A 22,665-nucleotide genomic window follows, 5' to 3' on the forward strand; every position below is an offset into this window, starting at 1 on the left:
TCAGGAATCGCGGGAAGAACTAAAAGCCATAAATGAAATCGAAAGAAACCCAAAGTACAGTATTTCTTTTCCTATTCCAAATCAAAGTCAAGAACAATATGACTCAGTTTTTAGCAAGCCGCTAACCAGACTGAGAGTCGAAGATCAAAATGAATTTTTTATGAGAGAGCCACAGAATTTGGTTTTAACACAAGCCAATCTGATGTTATCCTGATGCCAAATGACGTCAAACAGGTGATAAATGACATGCCCATGCACTCTGCCCCAGGGCCAGACTCATGGAACTCCGTGTTCATCAAGAACTGCAAGAAGCCCCTATCACGAGCTTTTACCATCCTATGGAGAGGGAGCATGGACATGGGGGTCGTCCAACAGCTACTAAAAACAACAGACATAGCCCCACTCCACAAAGGGTGCAGTAAAGCAATAGCAAAGAACTACAGACCGATAGCACTAACATCCCATATCATAAAAATCTTTGAAAGGGTCCTAAGAAGCAAGATTGCCACCCATCTAGAAACCAATCAATTACACAACCCAGGGCAACATGGGTTTAGAGCAGTTCGCTCCTGTCTGTCTCAACTATTGGATCACTACGACAAGGTCCTAAATGCACTAGAAGACAAAAAGAATGCAGATGTAATATATACAGACTTTGCAAAAGCCTTTGACAAGTGTGACCATGGCACAATAGCGCACAAAATGCGTGCTAAAGGAATAACAGGAAAAGTTGGTAGATGGATCTATAATTTCCTCACAAACAGAACACAAAGAGTAGTAGTCAACAGAGTAAAGTCTGAGGCAGCTACGGTGAAAAGCTCTGTTCCACAAGGCACAGTACTCGCTCCCATCTTGTTTCTCATCTTCATATCTGACATAGACAAGGATGTCAGCCACAGCACCGTGTCTTCCTTTGCAGATGACACCCGAATCTGCAAGACAGTGTCTTCCACTGTAGACACTACAAGGCTCCAGGCGGACATCAACCAAATCTTTCAATGGGCTACAGAAAACAATATGAAGTTCAACGATGAAAAATTTCAATTACTCCGATATGGAAGACATGAGGAAATCAAAACTTCATCAGAGTACAAAACAAATTGCGGCCACAAAATAGAGCGAAAAACAAACGTCAAAGACCTGGGAGTGATCATGTCGGAGGATCTCACCTTCAAGGACGATAACATTATATCAATTGCAGCTGCTAGAAAAATGACAGGATGGATAATGAGAACCTTCAAAACTAGGGATGCCAAGCCCATGATGACACTCTTCAGGTCACTTGTTCTATCTAGGCTGGAATATTGCTGCACACTAACAGCACCTTTCAAGGCAGGTGAAATTGCTGACCTAGAAAATGTACAGAGAACCTTCACAGCACGCATAACGGAGATAAAACACCTCAATTACTGGGAGCGCTTGAGGTTCCTAAACCTGTATTCCCTGGAACGCAGGTGGGAGAGATACATGATTATAGTATACACCTGGAAAATCCTAGAGGGACTAGTACCGAACTTGCACACAAAAATCACTCACTACGAAAGCAAAAGACTTGGCAGACGATGCAACATCCCCCAATGAAAAGCAGGGGTGTCACTAGCACGTTAAGAGACCATACAATAAGTGTCAGGGGCCCGAGACTGTTCAACTGCCTCCCAGCATACATAAGGGGGATTACCAATAGACCCCTGGCAGTCTTCAAGCTGGCACTGGACAAGCACCTAAAGTCAGTTCCTGACCAGCCGGGCTGTGGCTCGTACGTTGGTTTGCATGCAGCCAGCAGCAACAGCCTGGTTGATCAGGCTCTGATCCACCAGGAGGCCTGGTCACAGACCGGGCCGCGGGGACGTTGACCCCCGGAACTCTCTCCAGGTAAACTCCAGGTAAATATGTCATGTATCTTTATATGCCTATGCTTCTAAACTGTTGTATTCTGAGCACCTCTGCAAAAAGTGATTATGTGTGAGTGAGGTGAAAGTGTTGAATGATGATGAAAGTATTTTCTTTTTGGGGATTTTCTTTCTTTTTGGGTCACCCTGCCTCGATGGGAGACGGCCAACTTGTTAAAAAAAAAAATCATAATAATAATAATAATATTCTAGGTAATAGGTTGGAAGACAGCAACCACCCAGGGAGATACTACCGTCCTGCCAAGTGAGTGTAAAACGAAAGCCTGTAATTGTTTTACATGATGGTAGGATTGCTGGTGTTTTTTCTGTCTCATAAACATGCAAGGTTTCAGGTACGTCTTGCTACTTCTGCTTACACTTAGGTCACACTACACATACATGTACAAGCATATACATACACACCCCTCTGGGTTTTCTTCTATTTTCTTACTAGTTCTTGTTCTTGTTTATTTCCTCTTATCTCCATGGGGAAGTGGAACAGAATTCTTCCTCCGTAAGCTATGCGTGTTATAAGAGGCGACTAAAATGCCAGGAGCAAGGGGCTAGTAACCCCTTCTCCTGTATATATTACTAAATGTGAAAAGAGAAACTTTTGTTTTTCCTTTTGGGCCACCCCGCCTCGGTGGGATACAGCCGGTGTGTTGAAAGAAGAATAATAATAATATTATTAGAGTATAAATTTTGTGTGAAAGGAAGGAATGGTAGAAGTCATCCCAGAAAGAGTTAGAGGGAGGAGGTAAGGGGGAGTTTTGAGTTCTGGAGCTTGAGCATCCAACAGGCATGCATAAGAGTTTTATATCAGAGTAAGTGGAGACAAGTTGTTTTTATGGCTTGACATTCTATCTGAGTGTGAGCAAAGTAACAATCATGAAAGCATGTGAGAAAATTGGTTAGCTGGACTTGGGTCCTGAGGTGGAAAGAACAGAGCCTGCATATTAATAGAGAGGTGAGGATGGTGCATTTCAGAGGGTCATTTAAACTATGATGTCTGTGCACTTCTGGAAAGACAGCTATTATATGAGTGATGGTGAATGTATTTCCTGTTCTGGGCGGCTCTCAACAACAACAACAGATTTTATGAGGAGAGTGAGGCTCAGGTTAGGGTATATAGGAGATAAAAGTAATATATTCCAGTATTAGCAGGTCCTGGAAAGAGATGTGTGGTGTATAATTCAAGGAATGGAAGAGGGGTTATTCAAATATGGTTTAGCCACTTAGAGAGTGTATAAATCTAGAATGAATGAAATGTAGTATTGAGGATATCTCATGAAGGGTTGAAGTGAAGGTGTGAAGAAAGCTCTGAGAGGCAGGGGCTCTGAGTATCCAGCAGACATGAGCGAGTGTGTTAGATCAGATTTATTGAAGACCAAATGGTTTTGGGAATTGACATGCTGTTTGGAGTGTGAGCAATGTAACTCCCATGAAGAAATTCAGGAAAACAGTTAAGTCAGATATGAGTTTTGGAGGTAGGAAGTACAGTGCCTGCCCTCTGAAAGATGGGTAGTCATGTTGCATTTTGGTGAATCACTGGAACTGTGATGCTCATGTTCATTTTCAAGAAAAACTAAAGAGTGATTTTTTTTTGTTTTCTTTGGTTACCCTGCCTTGGTAAAAAACTGCAATTATTTAAGAGTTTGTAATACAAAACAATAAAAGTGACATTATTAAAAATATATTTTAGTACAACAAATTAAATAGAAAACCAAAGTTTTAAATTGACTGCTTACAAGAAAGTGCAATCATTCTTAGTTACACAGATATATGACAAAACATACTGTACATATATTACAAGACTATTAATTCACATCGAATGGAAACATGCAAGACTGTCCACTTTATTAAGACCATTCATCTGGTAGTGTGGGAATAAACAGTGACAAGACCAAGGGTTGACCACTACCCATTAACACTGGCTAACTTGTTGCACTGAAGGTAGACTGGTGAGCCCACTACTGTACACCACTACAAAACCTGTATTAGGGTCATGTTCTTGTAAAGGATGTCAACTGTAGTCATGCTATATGGCGTAGATCTTTAGTATTGATAGCATGTAGTAGGGTGAGCAGACATACTCAGGGAATGTTCTCTTTAGAGTTATATTTATTTGGTTGATATGAGAGAAGAAATAATGTTCAAAATATGAGTTAATGTGTATGATAATTACTGATAAGAATAAGCAGGAGGTCAAAGGTCAAGGTCACAAATCTTTTGAAAGAATGTAGAATTCACTATCCTCTACCTGCTGCTTTCCTACTAGAAATGACTCCACAACTAAAACATTTTCATATTGTACACCTTATAGAAGCACAACTCTCCCTTTCATTTTTTGTTGTACCTAAAAGCTCTTAATTACTGAAAATGCTCTTGTATATGAAGTAGAGGACATCTTAAAGACATCTACTACCCTTACAGTTTTCAATCCTACCTCAGTAAGGCAAAAATACAGTCCACAGTGAAAGACTACAGCCTGCTATAGGAACAACTGAAGTTTTATCTGCAGTCAGCCTCTATGCAGTGGATTTTGGAAGTGCTAGATTAACCCTTTGGGGGTTTCAGACGTACTAGTATGTCTTACGACCCAGGTTTTTTGACGTACTAGTACACCTAAATTCTAGCGCTCTCAAATCTAGTGAGAGAAAGCTGCTAGGCCTACATATGTAAGAATGGGTCTATGTGGTCAGTGTGCGCAGTATAAAAAAAAATCCTGCGGCACACAGTGCAGAATGAGAAAAAAAAACAGACCGTTTTTCTGGATTAAAACAGTGACTCTGCACTGTATTTTCGTATGGTATTTATTGTTGTATTCTAGTTTTCTTGTTCTCATTTTATAGAATGGAAGACATATTACAGAAATTGGGATGATTTTGACTGGTTTTACAATGAAAAGTACCTTGAAATTGAGCTCAAAGTAGCAGAAATGTTCGATTTTTACCAAAGTTCAAAAGTAAACAAATCATGCCAAGCGTCCAATATACATCAACTGGTGAGTCTAATATTATTTCACAAGTGTGCTGATATTATTTATACCATTTCTACACTAATGCAGTAGTCTGCATAGCAGTAAATCTTATTTTTTTTGTTTATTATTATTATTAACACACTGGCTGATTCCCACCAAGGCAGGGTGGCCCGAAAAAGAAAAACTTTCACCATCATTCATTCCATCACTGTATTGCCAGAAGGGTGCTTTACACTACAGTTTTTAAACTGCAACATTAACACCCCTCCTTCAGAGTGCAGGCACTGTACTTCCCATCTCCAGGACTCAAGTCCGGCTTGCCGGTTTCCCTGAATCCCTTCAATCTTTCATCACCTAATCTTTTTGTTATCCTCATAACCTTACTCTTTCCTGTATTCACTTTTAATTTTCTTCTTTTGCATACCCTACCAAATTCATCCACCAACCTCTGCAACTTCTCTTCAGAATCTCCCAAGAGCACAGTGTCATCAGCAAAGAGCAACTGTGACAACTCCCACTTTATGTGTGATTCTTTATCTTTTAACTCCATGCCTCTTGCCAAGACCCTTGCATTTACTTCTCTTACAACCCCATCTATAAATATATTAAACAACCATGGTGACATCACACAAAATTCAAAGTGGAAAGCCAAAGAAATATAAGAGGGGCCTGGGGATGTGACTAACGAACAGAGAACTTGTTATTTTAATGCCAGGAATGTCTTTCTTGTTTATTCTGGACCCTATTTGGAAATTGGTATCTTTTGAAATTTGTGTGAAATTGGCAAAATTGCTAAATTCTGACCACTTTATTGGATAGTTAAAATCGGTAAATAGGTGGTTTCTTGTACTCGTTCGATAGAAAAAAATAGAGTTTTAGCGAAATAGTTATGATTTTTGTTGACTAGTACACTGGAATTGTCCGAAAATAGGGCACAAAGTGGGCAAAATCGCCGCTGTGTAAACATCGTTGAGACCGCTAACTTCACAAGAGCATAATTCTGTAAGTTTTCCATCAAATTTCATACTTTTCGTGTCATTATGATCGGGAAAAGATTCTTTATCTTTTCATAAGAAAAAATAATTTTTTTTTTTAAATCTGGCCGACCCTGAGAACAAGTCTCTGAGAGGACCTGTCGACCCCCAAAGGGTTAAGGATAATTCAGTGAATAAAAGTCATAGTGATGTGGTTCATAGCAGTTCACAAATAAATTACAATTTGGAGAGAACACTGTTTACCTGGAGTTTACCTGGAGAGAGTTCCGGGGGTCAATGCCCCCGCAGCCCGGTCTGTGGCCATGCCTCCTGGTGGATCAGAGCCTGATCAACCAGGCTGTTACTGCTGGCTGCACGCAAACCAACATACGAGCCACAGCCTGGCTGGTGGATGATCTTTTGGACTGTTTTAACCTATTATAAAGTCACCTGACCTGTCTTGTAACTTTCTCTCTCTCTCCATTTTCACCTTCTTGTCCTCTGTTTTTGGTCTCATTTTCATCTTAAATTTCCTCTCCAAAGTATGGGTACTTTTGGTACTTTCAGTACTTGTAATGGGTTATGAGAGTTTGTCTACTCCCACAGCCTGGTCCTGGCCAAGCCTATCTCGTGCCTGCCTGGTAAAGCAGGCTATCTCTCCTGGCAGCTTGCTGGCCCATTTATCTACCAAAGCCTGGGTAATCCAGCATTTGGCAGAAGTACTTGTTGATATATCGGATCATTATTTAGTTGTAGCTACAGTTAGAGTAAGAGGTAGATGGGAAAAGAGGAAGGTGGCAACAACAAGTAAGAGGGAGGTGAAAGTGTATAAACTAAGGGAGGAGGAAGTTCGGGTGAGATATATGCGATTATTGGCAGAAAGGTGGGCTAGTGCAAAGATGAGTAGTGGGGATGGGGTTGAAGAGGGTTGGAATAGTTTTAAAAATGCAGTATTAGAATGTGGGGCAGAAGTTTGTGGTTATAGGAGGGTGGGGGCAGGAGGAAAGAGGAGTGATTGGTGGAATGATGAAGTAAAGGGTGTGATAAAAGAGAAAAAGGTAGCTTATGAGAGATATTTACAAAGCAGAAGTGTTATAAGAAGAGCAGAGTATATGGAGAGTAAAAGAAAGTTCAAGAGAGTGGTGAGAGAGTGCAAAAGGAGAGCGGATGATAGAGTGGGAGAGGCAGGGGAAGTGGAAAAGAATCTTTCCTCCGTAAGCCATGCGTGTCGTATGAGGCGACTAAAATGCCGGGAGCAATGGGCTAGTAACCCCTAAAAAAGAGAAGAAGAAAAACTTTATAAAACTGGGTTGCTTAAATGTGCGTGGATGTAGTGCGGATGACAAGAAACAGATGATTGCTGATGTTATGAATGAAAAGAAGTTGGATGTCCTGGCCCTAAGCGAAACAAAGCTGAAGGGGGTAGGAGAGTTTCAGTGGGGGGAAATAAATGGGATTAAATCTGGAGTATCTGAGAGAGTTAGAGCAAAGGAAGGGGTAGCAGTAATGTTAAATGATCAGTTATGGAAGGAGAAAAGAGAATATGAATGTGTAAATTCAAGAATTATGTGGATTAAAGTAAAGGTTGGATGCGAGAAGTGGGTCATAATAAGCGTGTATGCACCTGGAGAAGAGAGGAATGCAGAGGAGAGAGAGAGATTTTGGGAGATGTTAAGTGAATGTATAGGAGCCTTTGAACCAAGTGAGAGAGTAATTGTGGTAGGGGACTTGAATGCTAAAGTAGGAGAAACTTTTAGAGAGGGTGTGGTAGGTAAGTTTGGGGTGCCAGGTGTAAATGATAATGGGAGCCCTTTGATTGAACTTTGTATAGAAAGGGGTTTAGTTATAGGTAATACATATTTTAAGAAAAAGAGGATAAATAAGTATACACGATATGATGTAGGGCGAAATGACAGTAGTTTGTTGGATTATGTATTGGTAGATAAAAGACTGTTGAGTAGACTTCAGGATGTACATGTTTATAGAGGGGCCACAGATATATCAGATCACTTTCTAGTTGTAGCTACACTGAGAGTAAAAGGTAGATGGGATACAAGGAGAATAGAAGCATCAGGGAAGAGAGAGGTAAAGGTTTATAAACTAAAAGAGGAGGCAGTTAGGGTAAGATATAAACAGCTATTGGAGGATAGATGGGCTAATGAGAGCATAGGCAATGGGGTCGAAGAGGTATGGGGTAGGTTTAAAAATGTAGTGTTAGAGTGTTCAGCAGAAGTTTGTGGTTACAGGAAAGTGGGTGCAGGAGGGAAGAGGAGCGATTGGTGGAATGATGATGTAAAGAGAGTAGTAAGGGAGAAAAAGTTAGCATATGAGAAGTTTTTACAAAGTAGAAGTGATGCAAGGAGGGAAGAGTATATGGAGAAAAAGAGAGAAGTTAAGAGAGTGGTGAAGCAATGTAAAAAGAGAGCAAATGAGAGACTGTCAAGAAATTTTAATGAAAAGGAGAGAGGAAGAGTCAGTTGTGAGTGTGGGGGAAGTTCGTGAGGCAGTAGATAAAATGAAAGGGGGTAAGGCAGCCGGGATTGATGGGATAAAGATAGAAATGTTAAAAGCAGGTGGGGATATAGTTTTGGAGTGGTTGGTGCAATTATTTAATAAATGTATGGAAGAGGGTAAGGTACCTAGGGATTGGCAGAGAGCATGCATAGTTCCTTTGTATAAAGGCAAAGGGGATAAAAGAGAGTGCAAAAATTATAGGGGGATAAGTCTGTTGAGTGTACCTGGTAAAGTGTATGGTAGAGTTATAATTGAAAGAATTAAGAGTAAGACGGAGAATAGGATAGCAGATGAACAAGGAGGCTTTAGGAAAGGTAGGGGGTGTGTGGACCAGGTGTTTACAGTGAAACATATAAGTGAACAGTATTTAGATAAGGCTAAAGAGGTCTTTGTGGCATTTATGGATTTGGAAAAGGCGTATGACAGGGTGGATAGGGGGGCAATGTGGCAGATGTTGCAAGTGTATGGTGTAGGAGGTAGGTTACTGAAAGCAGTGAAGAGTTTTTACGAGGATAGTGAGGCTCAAGTTAGAGTATGTAGGAAAGAGGGGAATTTTTTCCCAGTAAAAGTAGGCCTTAGACAAGGATGTGTGATGTCACCGTGGTTGTTTAATATATTTATAGATGGGGTTGTAAGAGAAGTAAATGCGAGGGTCTTGGCAAGAGGCGTGGAGTTAAAAGATAAAGAATCACACACAAAGTGGGAGTTGTCACAGCTGCTCTTTGCTGATGACACTGTGCTCTTGGGAGATTCTGAAGAGAAGTTGCAGAGATTGGTGGATGAATTTGGTAGGGTGTGCAAAAGAAGAAAATTAAAGGTGAATACAGGAAAGAGTAAGGTTATGAGGATAACAAAAAGATTAGGTGATGAAAGATTGAATATCAGATTGGAGGGAGAGAGTATGGAGGAGGTGAACGTATTCAGATATTTGGGAGTGGACGTGTCTAAGAAAAAATTTTGGAGTGAGTTAAACAAGTTAAGAAAGCCAAGGGAAAGTATGGATTTGTCAGTTAAAAACAGAGTAGGAGAGTTAGTAGATGGGGACATGGAGGTATTAGGTAGATGGCGAGAATATTTTGAGGAACTTTTAAATGTTAAGGAAGAAAGAGAGGCGGTAATTTCATGCACTGGTCAGGGAGGTATACCATCTTTTAGGAGTGAAGAAGAGCAGAATGTAAGTGTGGGGGAGGTACGTGAGGCATTACGTAGAATGAAAGGGGGTAAAGCAGCTGGAACTGATGGGATCATGACAGAAATGTTAAAAGCAGGGGGGATATAGTGTTGGAGTGGTTGGTACTTTTGTTTAATAAATGTATGAAAGAGGGGAAGGTACCTAGGGATTGGCAGAGAGCATGTATAGTCCCTTTATATAAAGGGAAAGGGGACAAAAGAGATTGTAAAAATTATAGAGGAATAAGTTTACTGAGCATACCAGGAAAAGTGTACGGTAGGGTTATAATTGAAAGAATTAGAGGTAAGACAGAATGTAGGATTGCGGATGAGCAAGGAGGTTTCAGAGTGGGTAGGGGATGTGTAGATAAGATAAGATAAGATAAGATTTCGTTCGGATTTTTAACCCCGGAGGGTTAGCCACCCAGGATAACCCAAGAAAGTCAGTTCGTCATCGAGGACTGTCTAACTTATTTCCATTGGGGTCCTTAATCTTGTCCCCCAGGATGCGACCCACACCAGTCGACTAACACCCAGGTACCTATTTGCTGCTAGGTGAACAGGACAATAGGTGTAAGGAAACGTGTCGGAATTTTCACGCGCCGGGAATCGAACCCGGGCCCTCCGTGTGTGAAGCGGGAGCTTTAGCCACCAGACCACCGGGCCACACACCAGACCACCGGGCCTGAAGCATATATGTGAACAGTATTTAGATAAAGGTAGGGAAGTTTTTATTGCATTTATGGATTTAGAAAAGGCATATGATAGAGTGGATAGAGGAGCAATGTGGCAGATGTTGCAAGTATATGGAATAGGTGGTAAGTTATTAAATGCTGTAAAGAGTTTTTATGAGGATAGTGAGGCTCAGGTTAGGGTGTGTAGAAGAGAGGGAGACTACTTCCCAGTAAAAGTAGGTCTTAGACAGGGATGTGTAATGTCACCATGGTTGTTTAATATATTTATAGATGGGGTTGTAAAGGAAGTAAATGCTAGGGTGTTCGGGAGAGGGGTGGGATTAAATTTTGGGGAATCAAACTCAAAATGGGAATTGACACAGTTACTTTTTGCTGATGATACTGTGCTTATGGGAGATTCTAAAGAAAAATTACAAAGGTTAGTGGATGAGTTTGGGAATGTGTGTAAAGGTAGAAAGTTGAAAGTGAACATAGAAAAGAGTAAGGTGATGAGGGTATCAAATGATTTAGATAAAGAAAAATTGGATATCAAATTGGGGAGGAGGAGTATGGAAGAAGTGAATGTTTTCAGATATTTGGGAGTTGACATGTCGGCGGATGGATTTATGAAGGATGAGGTTAATCATAGAATTGATGAGGGAAAAAAGGTGAGTGGTGCATTGAGGTATATGTGGAGTCAAAAAACGTTATCCATGGAGGCAAAGAAGGGAATGTATGAAAGTATTGTAGTACCAACACTCTTATATGGGTGTGAAGCTTGGGTGGTAAATGCAGCAGCGAGGAGATGGTTGGAGGCAGTGGAGATGTCCTGTTTAAGGGCAATGTGTGGTGTAAATATTATGCAGAAAATTCAGAGTGTGGAAATTAAGAAAAGGTGTGATGTTAATAAAAGTATTAGTCAGAGGGCAGAAGAGGGGTTGTTGAGGTGGTTTGGTCATTTAGAGAGAATGGATCAAAGTAGAATGACATGGAAAGCATATAAATCTATAGGGGAAGGAAGGCGGGGTAGGGGTCGTCCTCGAAAGGGTTGGCGAGAGGGGGTAAAGGAGGTTTTGTGGGCGAGGGGCTTGGACTTCCAGCAAGCATGCGTGAGCGTGTTAGATAGGAGTGAATGGAGACGAATGGTACTTGGGACCTGACGATCTGTTAGAGTGTGAGCAGGGTAATATTTAGTGAAGGGATTCAGGGAAACCGGTTATTTTCATATAGTCGGACTTGAGTCCTGGAAATGGGAAGTACAATGCCTGCACTTTAAAGGAGGGGTTTGGGATATTGGCAGTTTGGAGGGATATGTTGTGTATCTTTTTATGTATATGCTTCTAAACTGCTGTATCCTGAGCACATCTGCAAAAACAGTGATAATGTGTGAGTGTGGTTGAAGTGTTGAATGATGATGAAAGTATTTTCTTTTTGGGGATTTTCTTTCTTTTTTGGGTCACCCTGCCTCGGTGGGAGACGGCCGACTTTTTGAAAAAAAGGAAAAAAAAAACTTGCCAAGTTTCCTTTTGAAGACTTTTACTTGTGTCTGGCAGTGTTTCTGATATCTTCTTATGAGATGTTAAACAGTCTGGGACCACAGACGTTGATGCAATGTTCTCTTATTGCACCCATGGCATCCCTGCTTTTCACTGGGTACATTTTATATTACTTTCCATCTCTCTCACACCAGTATGTTGTTATTTTAGTGTGCATATTTTGGATGAGACCCTTAAGTACATTCCATGTATTTTGTTTATTAATACATCGGCAGTTTCCCACCAAGGCAGGGTGACCCAAAAAAGAAAAACATCATCATCATCATTCACTCCATCACTGTCTTGCCAGAGGCTCACTCACAACTCAGTTATAAAACTGTAACATTAACACCCCTCCTTCAGAGTGCAGGAATTGTAATTCCCACCTCCAGGACTCAAGTCCGGCCTGCCGGTTTCCTGAGAGCCCATTGTAAGGCGAAATGATCGTAGGTTGAATTAATTCTCCCCATAAGAAATAATGGAAAACAAATTAATCTATTCAAGACACCCAAAAGTATGAAAAATTTTTTTTACCACATGAAATATACATTTTCCTACACACAAAAAGAAGGATACATGCACAGAAGTAGAGTAGTACATGCACAATATATATTGTGCATGTGGGTCACATCCTGGGAGACAAGATTAAGGACCCCAATGGAAATGAGTTAGACAGTCCTCAATGACACACTGACTTTCTTGGGTTATCCTGGGTGGCTAACCCTCTGGGGTTAACTGTTTCTCGGTATTCTCGATAAGCCACACCAACAACAGTCTCTCCACATCTTCGAGTAGTGCAGTTGACCATGGTGCAGCAGCAGAAGCAACTGACTGTGGTACAGCAGCAGCTGACTGTGGTACAGCAGCAGCAGCAGCTGACCGTGGTGCAGCAGCAGCAGCAGCAGCTGACCGTGGTACAGCAGCAGCAGCAACAGCTGACCACTGGGAGTGCTTGAATTTCCTGAACCTGTATTCCCTGGAACGCAGGCAGGAGAGATACATGATTATATACACCTGGAAAATCCTAGAGGGACTAGTACCGAACTTGCAAATGAAAATCACTCACTACGAAAGCAAAAGACTTGGCAGACGATGCAACATCCCCCCAATGAAAAGCAGGGGTGTCACTAGCACGTTAAGAGACCATACAATAAGTGTCATGGGCCCCGAGACTGTTCAACTGCCTCCCAGCATACATAAGGGGGATTACCAACATCCCCTGGCAGTCTTCAAGCTGGCACTGGACAAGCACCTCAAGTCGGTTCCTGACCAGCCGGGCTGTGGCTCGTACGTTGGTTTGCGTGCAGCCAGCAGTAACAGCCTGGTTGATCAGGCTCTGATCCACCAGGAGGTTTGGTCACAGACCGGGCCGCGGGGGCGTTGACCCCCGGAACTCTTTCCAGGTAAACTCCAGGTAATGGTACAGCAGCAGCAGCAGCTGACCGTGGTACAGCAGCAGCAGCAACAGCTGACCACTGGGAGCGCTTGAGGTTCCTAAACCTGTATTCCCTGGAACGCAGGCGGGAGAGATACATGATTATATACACCTGGAAAATCCTAGAGGGACTAGTACCGAACTTGCAAATGAAAATCACTCACTACGAAAGCAAAAGACTTGGCAGACGATGCAACATCCCCCCCAATGAAAAGCAGGGGTGTCACTAGCATGTTAAGAGACCATACAATAAGTGTCAGGGGCCCGAGACTATTCAACTGCCTCCCAGCATACATAAGGGGGATTTCCAACAGACCCCTGGCAGTCTTCAAGCTGGCCCTGGACAAGCACCTAAAGTCGGTTCCTGACCAGCCGGGCTGTGGCTCGTACGTTGGTTTGCGTGCAGCCAGCAGTAACAGCCTGGTTGATCAGGCTCTGATCCACCAGGAGGCCTGGTCACAGACCGGGCCGCGGGGGCGTTGACCCCCGGAACTCTCTCCAGGTAATGGTACAGCAGCAGCAGCAGCAGCAGCAGCTGACCATGGTACAGCAGCAGCAGCTGACAGTGGTACAGCAGCAGCAGCAGCTGACCATGGTACAGCAGCAGCAGCTGACAGTGGTACAGCAGCAGCAGCAACTGACCATGGTACAGCAGCAGCAGCAGCTGACCATGGTACAGCAGCAGCAGCAGCTGACCATGGTACAGCAGCAGCAGCAGCTGACCATGGTACAGCAGCAGCAGCTGACCATGGTACAGCAGCAGCAGCAGCAGCAGCTGACCATGGTACAGCAGCAGCAGCAGCAGCAGCTGACCATGGTACAGCAGCAGCAGCAGCAGCAGCTGACCATGGCACAGCAGCAGCAGCAGCAGCAGCTGACCATGGTACAGCAGCAGCAGCAGCTGACCATGGTACAGCAGCAGCAGCAGCAGCAGCAGCAGCAGCTGACCATGGTACAGCAGCAGCAGCAGCTGACCATGGTACAGCAGCAGCAGCAGCTGACCATGGTACAGCAGCAGCAGCAGTTGACCATGGTACAGCAGCAGCTGACTGTGGTACAGCAGCAGCTGACAGTGGTACAGCAGCAGCAGCTGACCATGGTACAGCAGCAGCTGACCATGGTACGATAATTTTTCGATAGTATTTCTCACCCTTTTTACCACAGGGTTAGCACTAGAAGCTTTCTTTGGGCCCATGGTGGCTTATTTAGCAGTTACAAGCACTAAAATCACTGGAATACAAAATTTATCAAATGTAAGCATGAAACCATCCACCCTGGCTTGTAAACAATGTCACACTAGCTCAGCTGAAGCGCTCTGACCAGATGGACCAGATGGACGAATTCCGGACGAATGCTGTAGAGTTTTTCAGCGTACGTCAGGGTCAAATTTTTACGCTGAAAAGCATTGTAGGTTGGTTTTAACATAGGTTGGGGACATCGTATTTCAGGGGTCCACTGTATATGAACTTCCTGTAATTAATGGTTCATTTCTACGAGAGTTCTTAACTTAGATTTTGCACATACGCAGAAATATTTGAGGTTCTTCACAATATTCCAGAAGGTATTCGTGTTCCTTTTGTGGTTCTTCCATCTGGTATGAAAGCTAAAGTTTTTGTTCTATCTCGGGATTCTCCTGGCTAAGATTTTCTTTCCGTTGTAGTGGCAAATTCACATTTTTTAAGCAGTTTAATAATCCCTTTTCCTATTCTATACAATCTTATATGCTTACAATTGGGTCATATTTGTTCAAAGTACATCACATATGCTGCTTTGCCACTATTACAAACCAAGGACCTTCAATATTATAACAGCAGACCACTGTAGAGTTGTCATTTACATTAGGGAAGCAGGAGACTCTTATTTCCTAACGGTGAAAATTACACATATGGTTTATGGAATACTCTTGCATAACCCTTAAAATATCACCAAGGCTCTCAGCTTGATCCAAATCACTGAACTGCACAAGAATTTTTTATCCATTCTACCACTCATCAGTCTCAAAATATTCATAAACTCATTGTCACTGTTATTAGCAACTAATATTTAACTTCTTTACCTTGGTTTACCTCCTCACGTTCCAGAAGACGATTGATCCTTGTGAAAAATCCTGGAGTGATGATTGCACATGGAACAAGAGAGGTGTAAGCAGCTATTCGGACCTCTATCTTCTCAGTAACATCCTCTAGAATCTTATAAGAGAGAATCAGTTAGCATATAGTTGACTGTAGGAGTTGCTCAACACAACTGGCATAATTGTCCTTTGCTAACAATTAGGCTGTGTACATACTGTGCTGCAAAATATTTGTTATAAAGTGAGTCCACCAAGGATGGAAATATGCAAAATGTCTACTTCACAAAAGATCTTTCAACTGAAAGCATGAAGGTAAAAAATAGTGAGGAAGCCTAAAGATGATTATTATTCCTTACACAATAGTGATTTTTCTGTAGTGATGTGGACTGGTAGGTTCACTGCTGTGCACCTCTATACTCATGAAATCATAACATGATTGTCTAGCTGGCCAAGTAGCTAATGCACTGACCTGTGAGTTTTAGGACTCACTTGTCATGGGTTCAAACCCCATCCATTCTGTGATTTATTTCACCACTACAGAACCTGTAGTTTCTATGGTGGTTATTTTTTGACTTGATGTACAAGCCCTAAGTTGAAGATAAGATAAGATTTCGTTCGGATTTTTAACCCCGGAGGGTTAGCCACCCAGGATAACCCAAGAAAGTCAGTGCGTCATCGAGGACTGTCTAACTTATTTCCATTGGGGTCCTTAATCTTGTCCCCTAGGATGCGACCCACACCAGTCGACTAACACCCAGGTACCTATTTGCTGCTAGGTGAACAGGACAACAGGTGTAAGGAAACGTGTCGAAATGTTTCCACCCGCCGGGAATCGAACCCGGGCCCTCCGTGTATGAAGCGGGAGCTTTAGCCACCAGGCCACCGGGCCTGCATTTCATTTAAAATGTGCTCACTCAACCAAATTTCTTTGTTTCTGAACATTCTTATGAATGTGTGTTATCACAATATGCAATACAACCACTGTGAAAAAATCGTGATCTTCCAAGTGCTTTAGTGATTTCTCACAACATTAATACTGATATTCTTATGAATGCAAATATTAATAAGTTAAAACAATATTTAAAAATGATATGGTCTCTGAAATACAAAACGATACGGAATTCTCAAAAAGGAAATCATCAAAATGACAGAGTTTAGCAATATGTATTTACAAATTCTGAATTTATGGGAACCTCTAGGAACTTGACTGATGAATCTGAGGGCTGACTATATTTAGTTCTATGCTTGCTCTATTTTTAATACCTAAATTTGTTGTTTGTATACCTTTAATGTCCACAAATATAAGGAAATAATAATTATTGCCATTTCAGTCTTAAGTTAGGCTTAACCTTGCCTGAAATGTTCTGCATAATCATGGGCTTTCTATATGAACGACCAAATGTCACCCATCTCTGTAGAAACATTCTGTCAGGTGGAAATAAATCTCTGACTGACTTAAGTGTGGTTGTAGGACACAAAAGTTACCATGTGCAGTTTTGACAGAGTGCTTCAGTTGCTCTCCTATGTACATGTCGCAAGCCAGTCTCAATTTACATTTGATTAATTAGTAACTGTATTGGTCAAGATGCTTTCCTTTACCACACTATATTATCACAATTTTCCTCAATGTTAAATACATAAAACCCTCAATTTAGCAAACCTCAATTTAACAGACTTCAGATATACAGGACAAAATTTGCTAGATCAAGCAATTCAGAAATAATGAACAAAGTTTGTTGGCTGTAGAATACATAGTTCACAATTGCTACAATCAAGGCAAGACAATCTTATCTCCATCCACCACTAATTACCACCTGCTTCCAACATCAGTCTGTTAAATTGAACGTTCACTATACTCATGTTACTGCTATTTTTCTTTCAACATACCAGTCATCTCCAACCAAGGCAGGGTGACCAGAAACAAAAGAAAAATATAAAGTTTATTTTCCTTTTGGATTTAGAAATTTATACAAAAGGGGCTACTAGCCCCTTGCTCCAGGCATTTTAGTTGCCTCTTACAACACACATAGCTCATAGAAGAATAGATTCTTTATTACTGTTAATAATATTAGAGCAACATATTAACAATACGCCTGGAATGATTACCTAAAGTCTTACAATTACAAGTGCAGGAATACCAAAACTGTGTGCTGTACAATGACTATTAAAAAGGTAAAAATAGGCATGCCCCAGTTTGTAAGAAAGTTGCATACCAGAAACTCCAACTTATTAACATGTCTGTCCTACAATTAGAGGATGGAAGATCAAGTCTGCAACACTAGTTACACTAAGAGACCCCACACAGGTTTAGTCTTTCATATAAATATAATGATAATCATTCAACTTATGATTGAGTTTTTCAGAATCAGAACCCATTTTCCCATAGAAAATGAGAGCATAAAGCATAGTTATGTTCCACACACTTTAATAAGTACAGATTATATTCAAAAAACGAGTTTTCAACTACCCTACTATATATTTTGCATTGTCAGTACTGTACTGCTGTTCTGAACTTTAATGTTTATATTTCTGGGATCATCTGTATTAATTTTGCTGCTCTACAACAATCTGTCTGCATAAAAAATACTTCACTACCAATTTTTTTCTTTTTAACATACAGGCCGTCTCCCACTGAGGCAGGGTGACCTAAAACAGAAACACTTCCACCATCATTCACACTATCACTGTCTTGCCAGAGGTGTACAGTTATCTGTACAATACAGTGGACCCCCGGTTAACGATTTTAATCCGTGCAAGAGGGCTCATCGTTATGCGAAATAATCGTTATGCGAATGAATTTTCCCCATAAGAAATAATGGAAATAAAATTAATCCGTGCAAGACGCCCAAAAGTATGAAAAAAATTTTTTTTTACCACATGAAATGTTAATTTTAATACACACAAACTGAAAAAGGCATGCACAATTACATGACACTTACTTTTATTGAAGATCTGGTGATGATTGATGGGATGGGAGGAGGGGAGAGCATTATCTTCTTACTGTTTAGAAGGGGAATCCCCTTCCATTAGGACTTGAGGTAGCAAGTCCTTTTCTGGGGTTACTTCCCTTCTTCTTTTAATGCCACTAGGACCAGCTTGAGAGTCACTGGACCTCTGTCGCACAACAAATCTGTCCATAGAGCTCTGTACCTCCCGTTCCTTCAAGACTTTCCTAAAATGGGCCATAACATTGTCATTGAAATAGTCACAAGCACGGCTTGCAACAGCTGTGTCAGGGTGATTTTCATCTATAAAGGTTTGCAGTTCAACCCACTCTGCACACATTTCCTTAATCTTTGAAGTAGGCACAATGGATTCCACAACTGGCATAGGCTTCTCAGGGTTAGCCCCAAACCCTTCAAAATCTTTCTTAATTTCCATACTAATTCTCACCCTTTTTACCACAGGGTTGGCACTAGAAGCTTTCTTGGGGCCCATGGTCACTTATTTTCCAGAAACAGCACCGAAAACACTGTAATAATACGAAATATTCCGAGTGTATGCTTGGATGTTACCGCGGAGGCTGGCTGGTAAACAATGGGACGGCCGGCACATGTGAGGGCACATTGGACGCGTCTCGGACGAAAATCGGTAAGCGGGTTTTTAATCGGTATGCGCGGCAAAAATTTTGCGATAAAAGTAATCGTTATGCGGAAAAATCGCTATGTGATGCCATCGTTATGCGGGGGTCCACTGTATAAATAAATACTCATACATTACCAATTTACCTGGTCCTGATTTAATAAGCCTGATTCAGTTTATGTATATAATTACACCAAAGACTGTATGACCAATTTACCTTCCAGGGAGCCTTGGAGTGAGGACAGCCAACCCGTCTGTAACTCTGAAGGGCAGCAACACGTAGCTCAGGCATTAGCAATCTGTTCTGTTGAAAACAGCAAATATTTCCATGAGACATTTCTTAGTAATATTCAGTTTAACTCTAACAATAAAAAAAATTTAAAATTGGTATAAAATACTGTACAAGCAAGTTGATGAGTAGGACACATGTGCAACAGTTGGGTATCTTTACAAATACAAATAATTTATTTCTTTTCTGCAGTATACAGGTAATGTAGTTTACATGCAATAAAATATTGTTAGGCACAAAAGAAAGTCCCTAGCATGAAGTGCATTTCTGGCACACTACTTAAGAACTGTTGTACATGTGTTACTCATCAATAAAAAACTTGTACATACAGTAAACTCTCACATATTGCAAGAATTATGTTCCTGAAAGCCTGTGCTTTATGCAAGATATTGATATGTGAACTGAAGAAAATATGGGAAAAATAGGGTTACATTTGTGACACCTCCAAAAACCCCAAACAAATTTCTTTAAATTTTATATCTCAAAAAAAAAAAAAAAAATTAAAATAAAGTTCTTCATACCTCATACTGTAACTGTCATTGCTTGTTAATACAGAAATGTGTGGTGAGGGTTAACCTTTTCACTGGTATGTACACGATGTGTCACTGACACCTGTGTCACAAACGTAGATCTACATTTTAAGCATAGCACCTTCAAATATGCTGTGAGTGGTAAATTTTGGCCTAGACATGAGAAATTTGGTCTTTGTAATGACTGTGCACAACATAAAAAAAAAATCTTGCCCCATGCAGTGCATGATGTGAGGTGTTTTCTAAGGTGGTTTTTGACAATTGTATTGTCTGTTTCTGGGTATCAACTGAGAGAATGGAATATATACCAGTGAAATAAAGATGTTTTTTTCTGTTTCAAGACTGGAAGTAGCTTGAAATAAGGCTCAAAGTAGCAGAAAAATTTGATTTTCCTGAGGAATGGCTAGGCCTCCCTATCCCTCCAGTCTGTTTTATGGGACTTTACTAGGTCTGCTTCAATAACAAGGATGGCCAAAACCATGATCAATCATTCTCAAATGTATTTATTATCCAAACCTTTGATTTTTGGCGTGATGATGGATTCAAAATGGAGGGCAAGTGTTATACAGGAGAGGCTTGGGGATGTGATTAACGAACAGAGGATAGGTTGCTTTAGTGGCTGGATTGTCTATAGTGTTTATTTTGGACTATGCTTTTTAATTGGGATCTGTTAAATTTTGTGTAAAACTGGCCAAATTACTGAATTCTGTGCACCTTTTAGGGTAGTTCTGATTGTTGAATGGGCAGTTTCTTGCACTCACTCGAGTGAAATTTGGTTAATTGAGCAACAAAATTGGCTTAAAATAGGACTTAAGTGGGTGAAATCACTGATGTATAAACTGCCCCAGACCACATTTGCACCTGAGTATGTAATTCTGTACGTTTTCCATCAAATTTTACTTTCTTGGCATTATTACCTTCAGAAAAGCTTCTCTACCATTTCAGATTTTTTTTAAAATCACAACCCTGTCACCACTTTTAATTTAAGGGTTGTGATAGTGAAAGCATTAACGTGACCCTACTAGGCCTAGTTATGTATTTAGCTGAATTGACCTTCTTGATATTCTTTCCAGTATGTCACAATCTGGGCTGCTCAGCGCACAAGCTCTTATTTTCACCTAATCCTGAATTTAATAAACTGTTGATTTTGTAACGCCAATGACATGAGTCATCTGAAGTTTTTTAAAACAGGCTTAATTTCATGCTTATATTTCTGGGCACCTTTAGCATCACTAGTGTTTCTTTTGGAAGACATAATAATAATCAGAGATGAGAAAGGGTGATGAAGAGATAAAAAATAAAATAGTGACAAACACTTGACAGCATGATACAAGATGCATCCAGAGAGAAGCTGGCCATGTGGGTGGATATTTACCTCAAGTAGTGAAGCTAGGTCTCCCCCATAACAATGGCCTCACCCTAGGTGCAGAGAGGAAATATCCCACTCTGCAATCCATCAGTATTTCACACAAAACTTGATTTTTTCCCATGTATGGTTACTCTCCCAAGAAATGTGATCTTGGAAACAATACATCAATTGCTCTATATATATATTTGTGGTAGCACAAAATGCAAATCTACTGCATTTGCTCAAATATTTTTTTTCATCATACCGGCTGTCTCGCACCGAGGCAGGGTGACCCAAAAAAGAAAGCTATAAAAGTATCTCCTTTTTACATTTAGCAATTTATACAGGAGAAAGGGTTACTAGCCCCTTGCTTCTGACGTTTTAGCTGCCTCTTATGACACACATGGCTTATGGAGGAAATATTTAAATGGTGCATGTTCTTTAAAAAATTAAAATAGTGAGTCTAAATTATCTTCACTCATTTCAGATAACTAATGAACTTTTATTTTTAACTTCAAAACTCTCATAAAAAAAATCTGAATTACCCACCATGTAGCATTTTTCAGGGAAGTGGTCAGATGGTAAGATTCCAGCATTACCCAGGGCCCTCATCAGTAGCTTGACATGCTCCTGGTGTTTCTTACTTTTTCCTTGTCCACACACATCTCCCACCTGCTCCTTTACATACTCCATAAGAGGCCTAGTGTAATAATAAAGATCTTTTGGAAAACTGGTAAGCCAGTATTGTGTCGGCATACTATTTTTTGGCATTAGTTTTGCAAACTGCAATCACTAACAGTGATAATTAAATAACAAAGTTTTACTTCTAAATTAAGCAAGATGCAAGACATTACAAGCTGAAAAAAGCTTATTATGTTTAAATTACTTTTTATAATAGATGTATGAAAAGAGTTATAAAGAAACAATGTATTTTTTATATCCAATGGCAAATCTAATGACTGGCTTGATAAGGGGCTATCTATAAGTAGTTTATATATGCCAATCACCCTAATTGTATAATATACTGTGTTTCACTTTACTGAAATAAAGTTTGTTTGTTTATTAAAACTGAGGCCATTACATACATAATATACAATATAATAGAACAATGTCTTAAAACTGTACTCCACTAAATTTCAAAATTATATGTGAATGTATCCTAAACTATTTAAGTGATAAAATTCTCCTAGGAATAATGCAAAATGTTATCATTCATATCTAAGGTTTATTTCTAAAGCTGAGAATTTCATCCCTGACAGAAGAGTAAAAAGAATATTTAAGATTTATGCCAGGTGTGCAATAAAAAAAAGTGAAATACTTTATCTAATTAAAAAAAAAATGGGATACTTTACCTAAATATAAATTTAAAGAACCCATTTCAAAACTGCATGAAACAATGGGTGTTGTAACTTTGTAACTGTCTCAACCTTCATCACTACACACAACATAAATTTGAAAGAGCTAATTCATGCCAATCAATCAAAACCTAAGAAGACACAAAAAGTAGAGATTTACTCTGGTAACAATCATACAGGAATAGTAATTATTGATACAGGAGGGCCCTGCTTATACTGTAAAGCAAGAATTTCACTTTCAAATACATATAAAAGCCTGATAATGTGTTTACACTATCATATATTTAGGGAAAAATATTGTTAGGCCTAAAAAGTGCAC

The 22,665-nt window shown here is 40.4% G+C and overlaps 1 protein-coding gene across 4 annotated transcripts in view; it reads right to left on the reverse strand.

The window, feature by feature from the left end:
• Positions 1-22,665, reverse strand: part of LOC128697763 (uncharacterized) — a 197,957-nt gene that overhangs the window by 118,799 nt on the left and 56,493 nt on the right. For 3 of the 4 annotated variants that reach the window (XM_053789662.2, XM_053789661.2, XM_070099664.1), the window contains exons 12-14: positions 21,541-21,691; positions 19,042-19,128; positions 15,228-15,360 (exon numbers count right to left, since the gene is read on the reverse strand). In XM_053789662.2, coding sequence (XP_053645637.2) covers positions 15,228-15,360; positions 19,042-19,128; positions 21,541-21,691 — 371 coding nt within the window. Of the gene's footprint in view, positions 1-15,227; positions 15,361-19,041; positions 19,129-21,540; positions 21,692-22,665 lie in introns of those variants that run through there. The other variant, XM_070099666.1, reaches the window with a different exon arrangement.

This window comes from Cherax quadricarinatus, chromosome 68 (assembly GCF_038502225.1).
Source record: "Cherax quadricarinatus isolate ZL_2023a chromosome 68, ASM3850222v1, whole genome shotgun sequence".
In the NCBI taxonomy this organism is placed as follows: Eukaryota; Metazoa; Arthropoda; class Malacostraca; order Decapoda; family Parastacidae; genus Cherax; species Cherax quadricarinatus.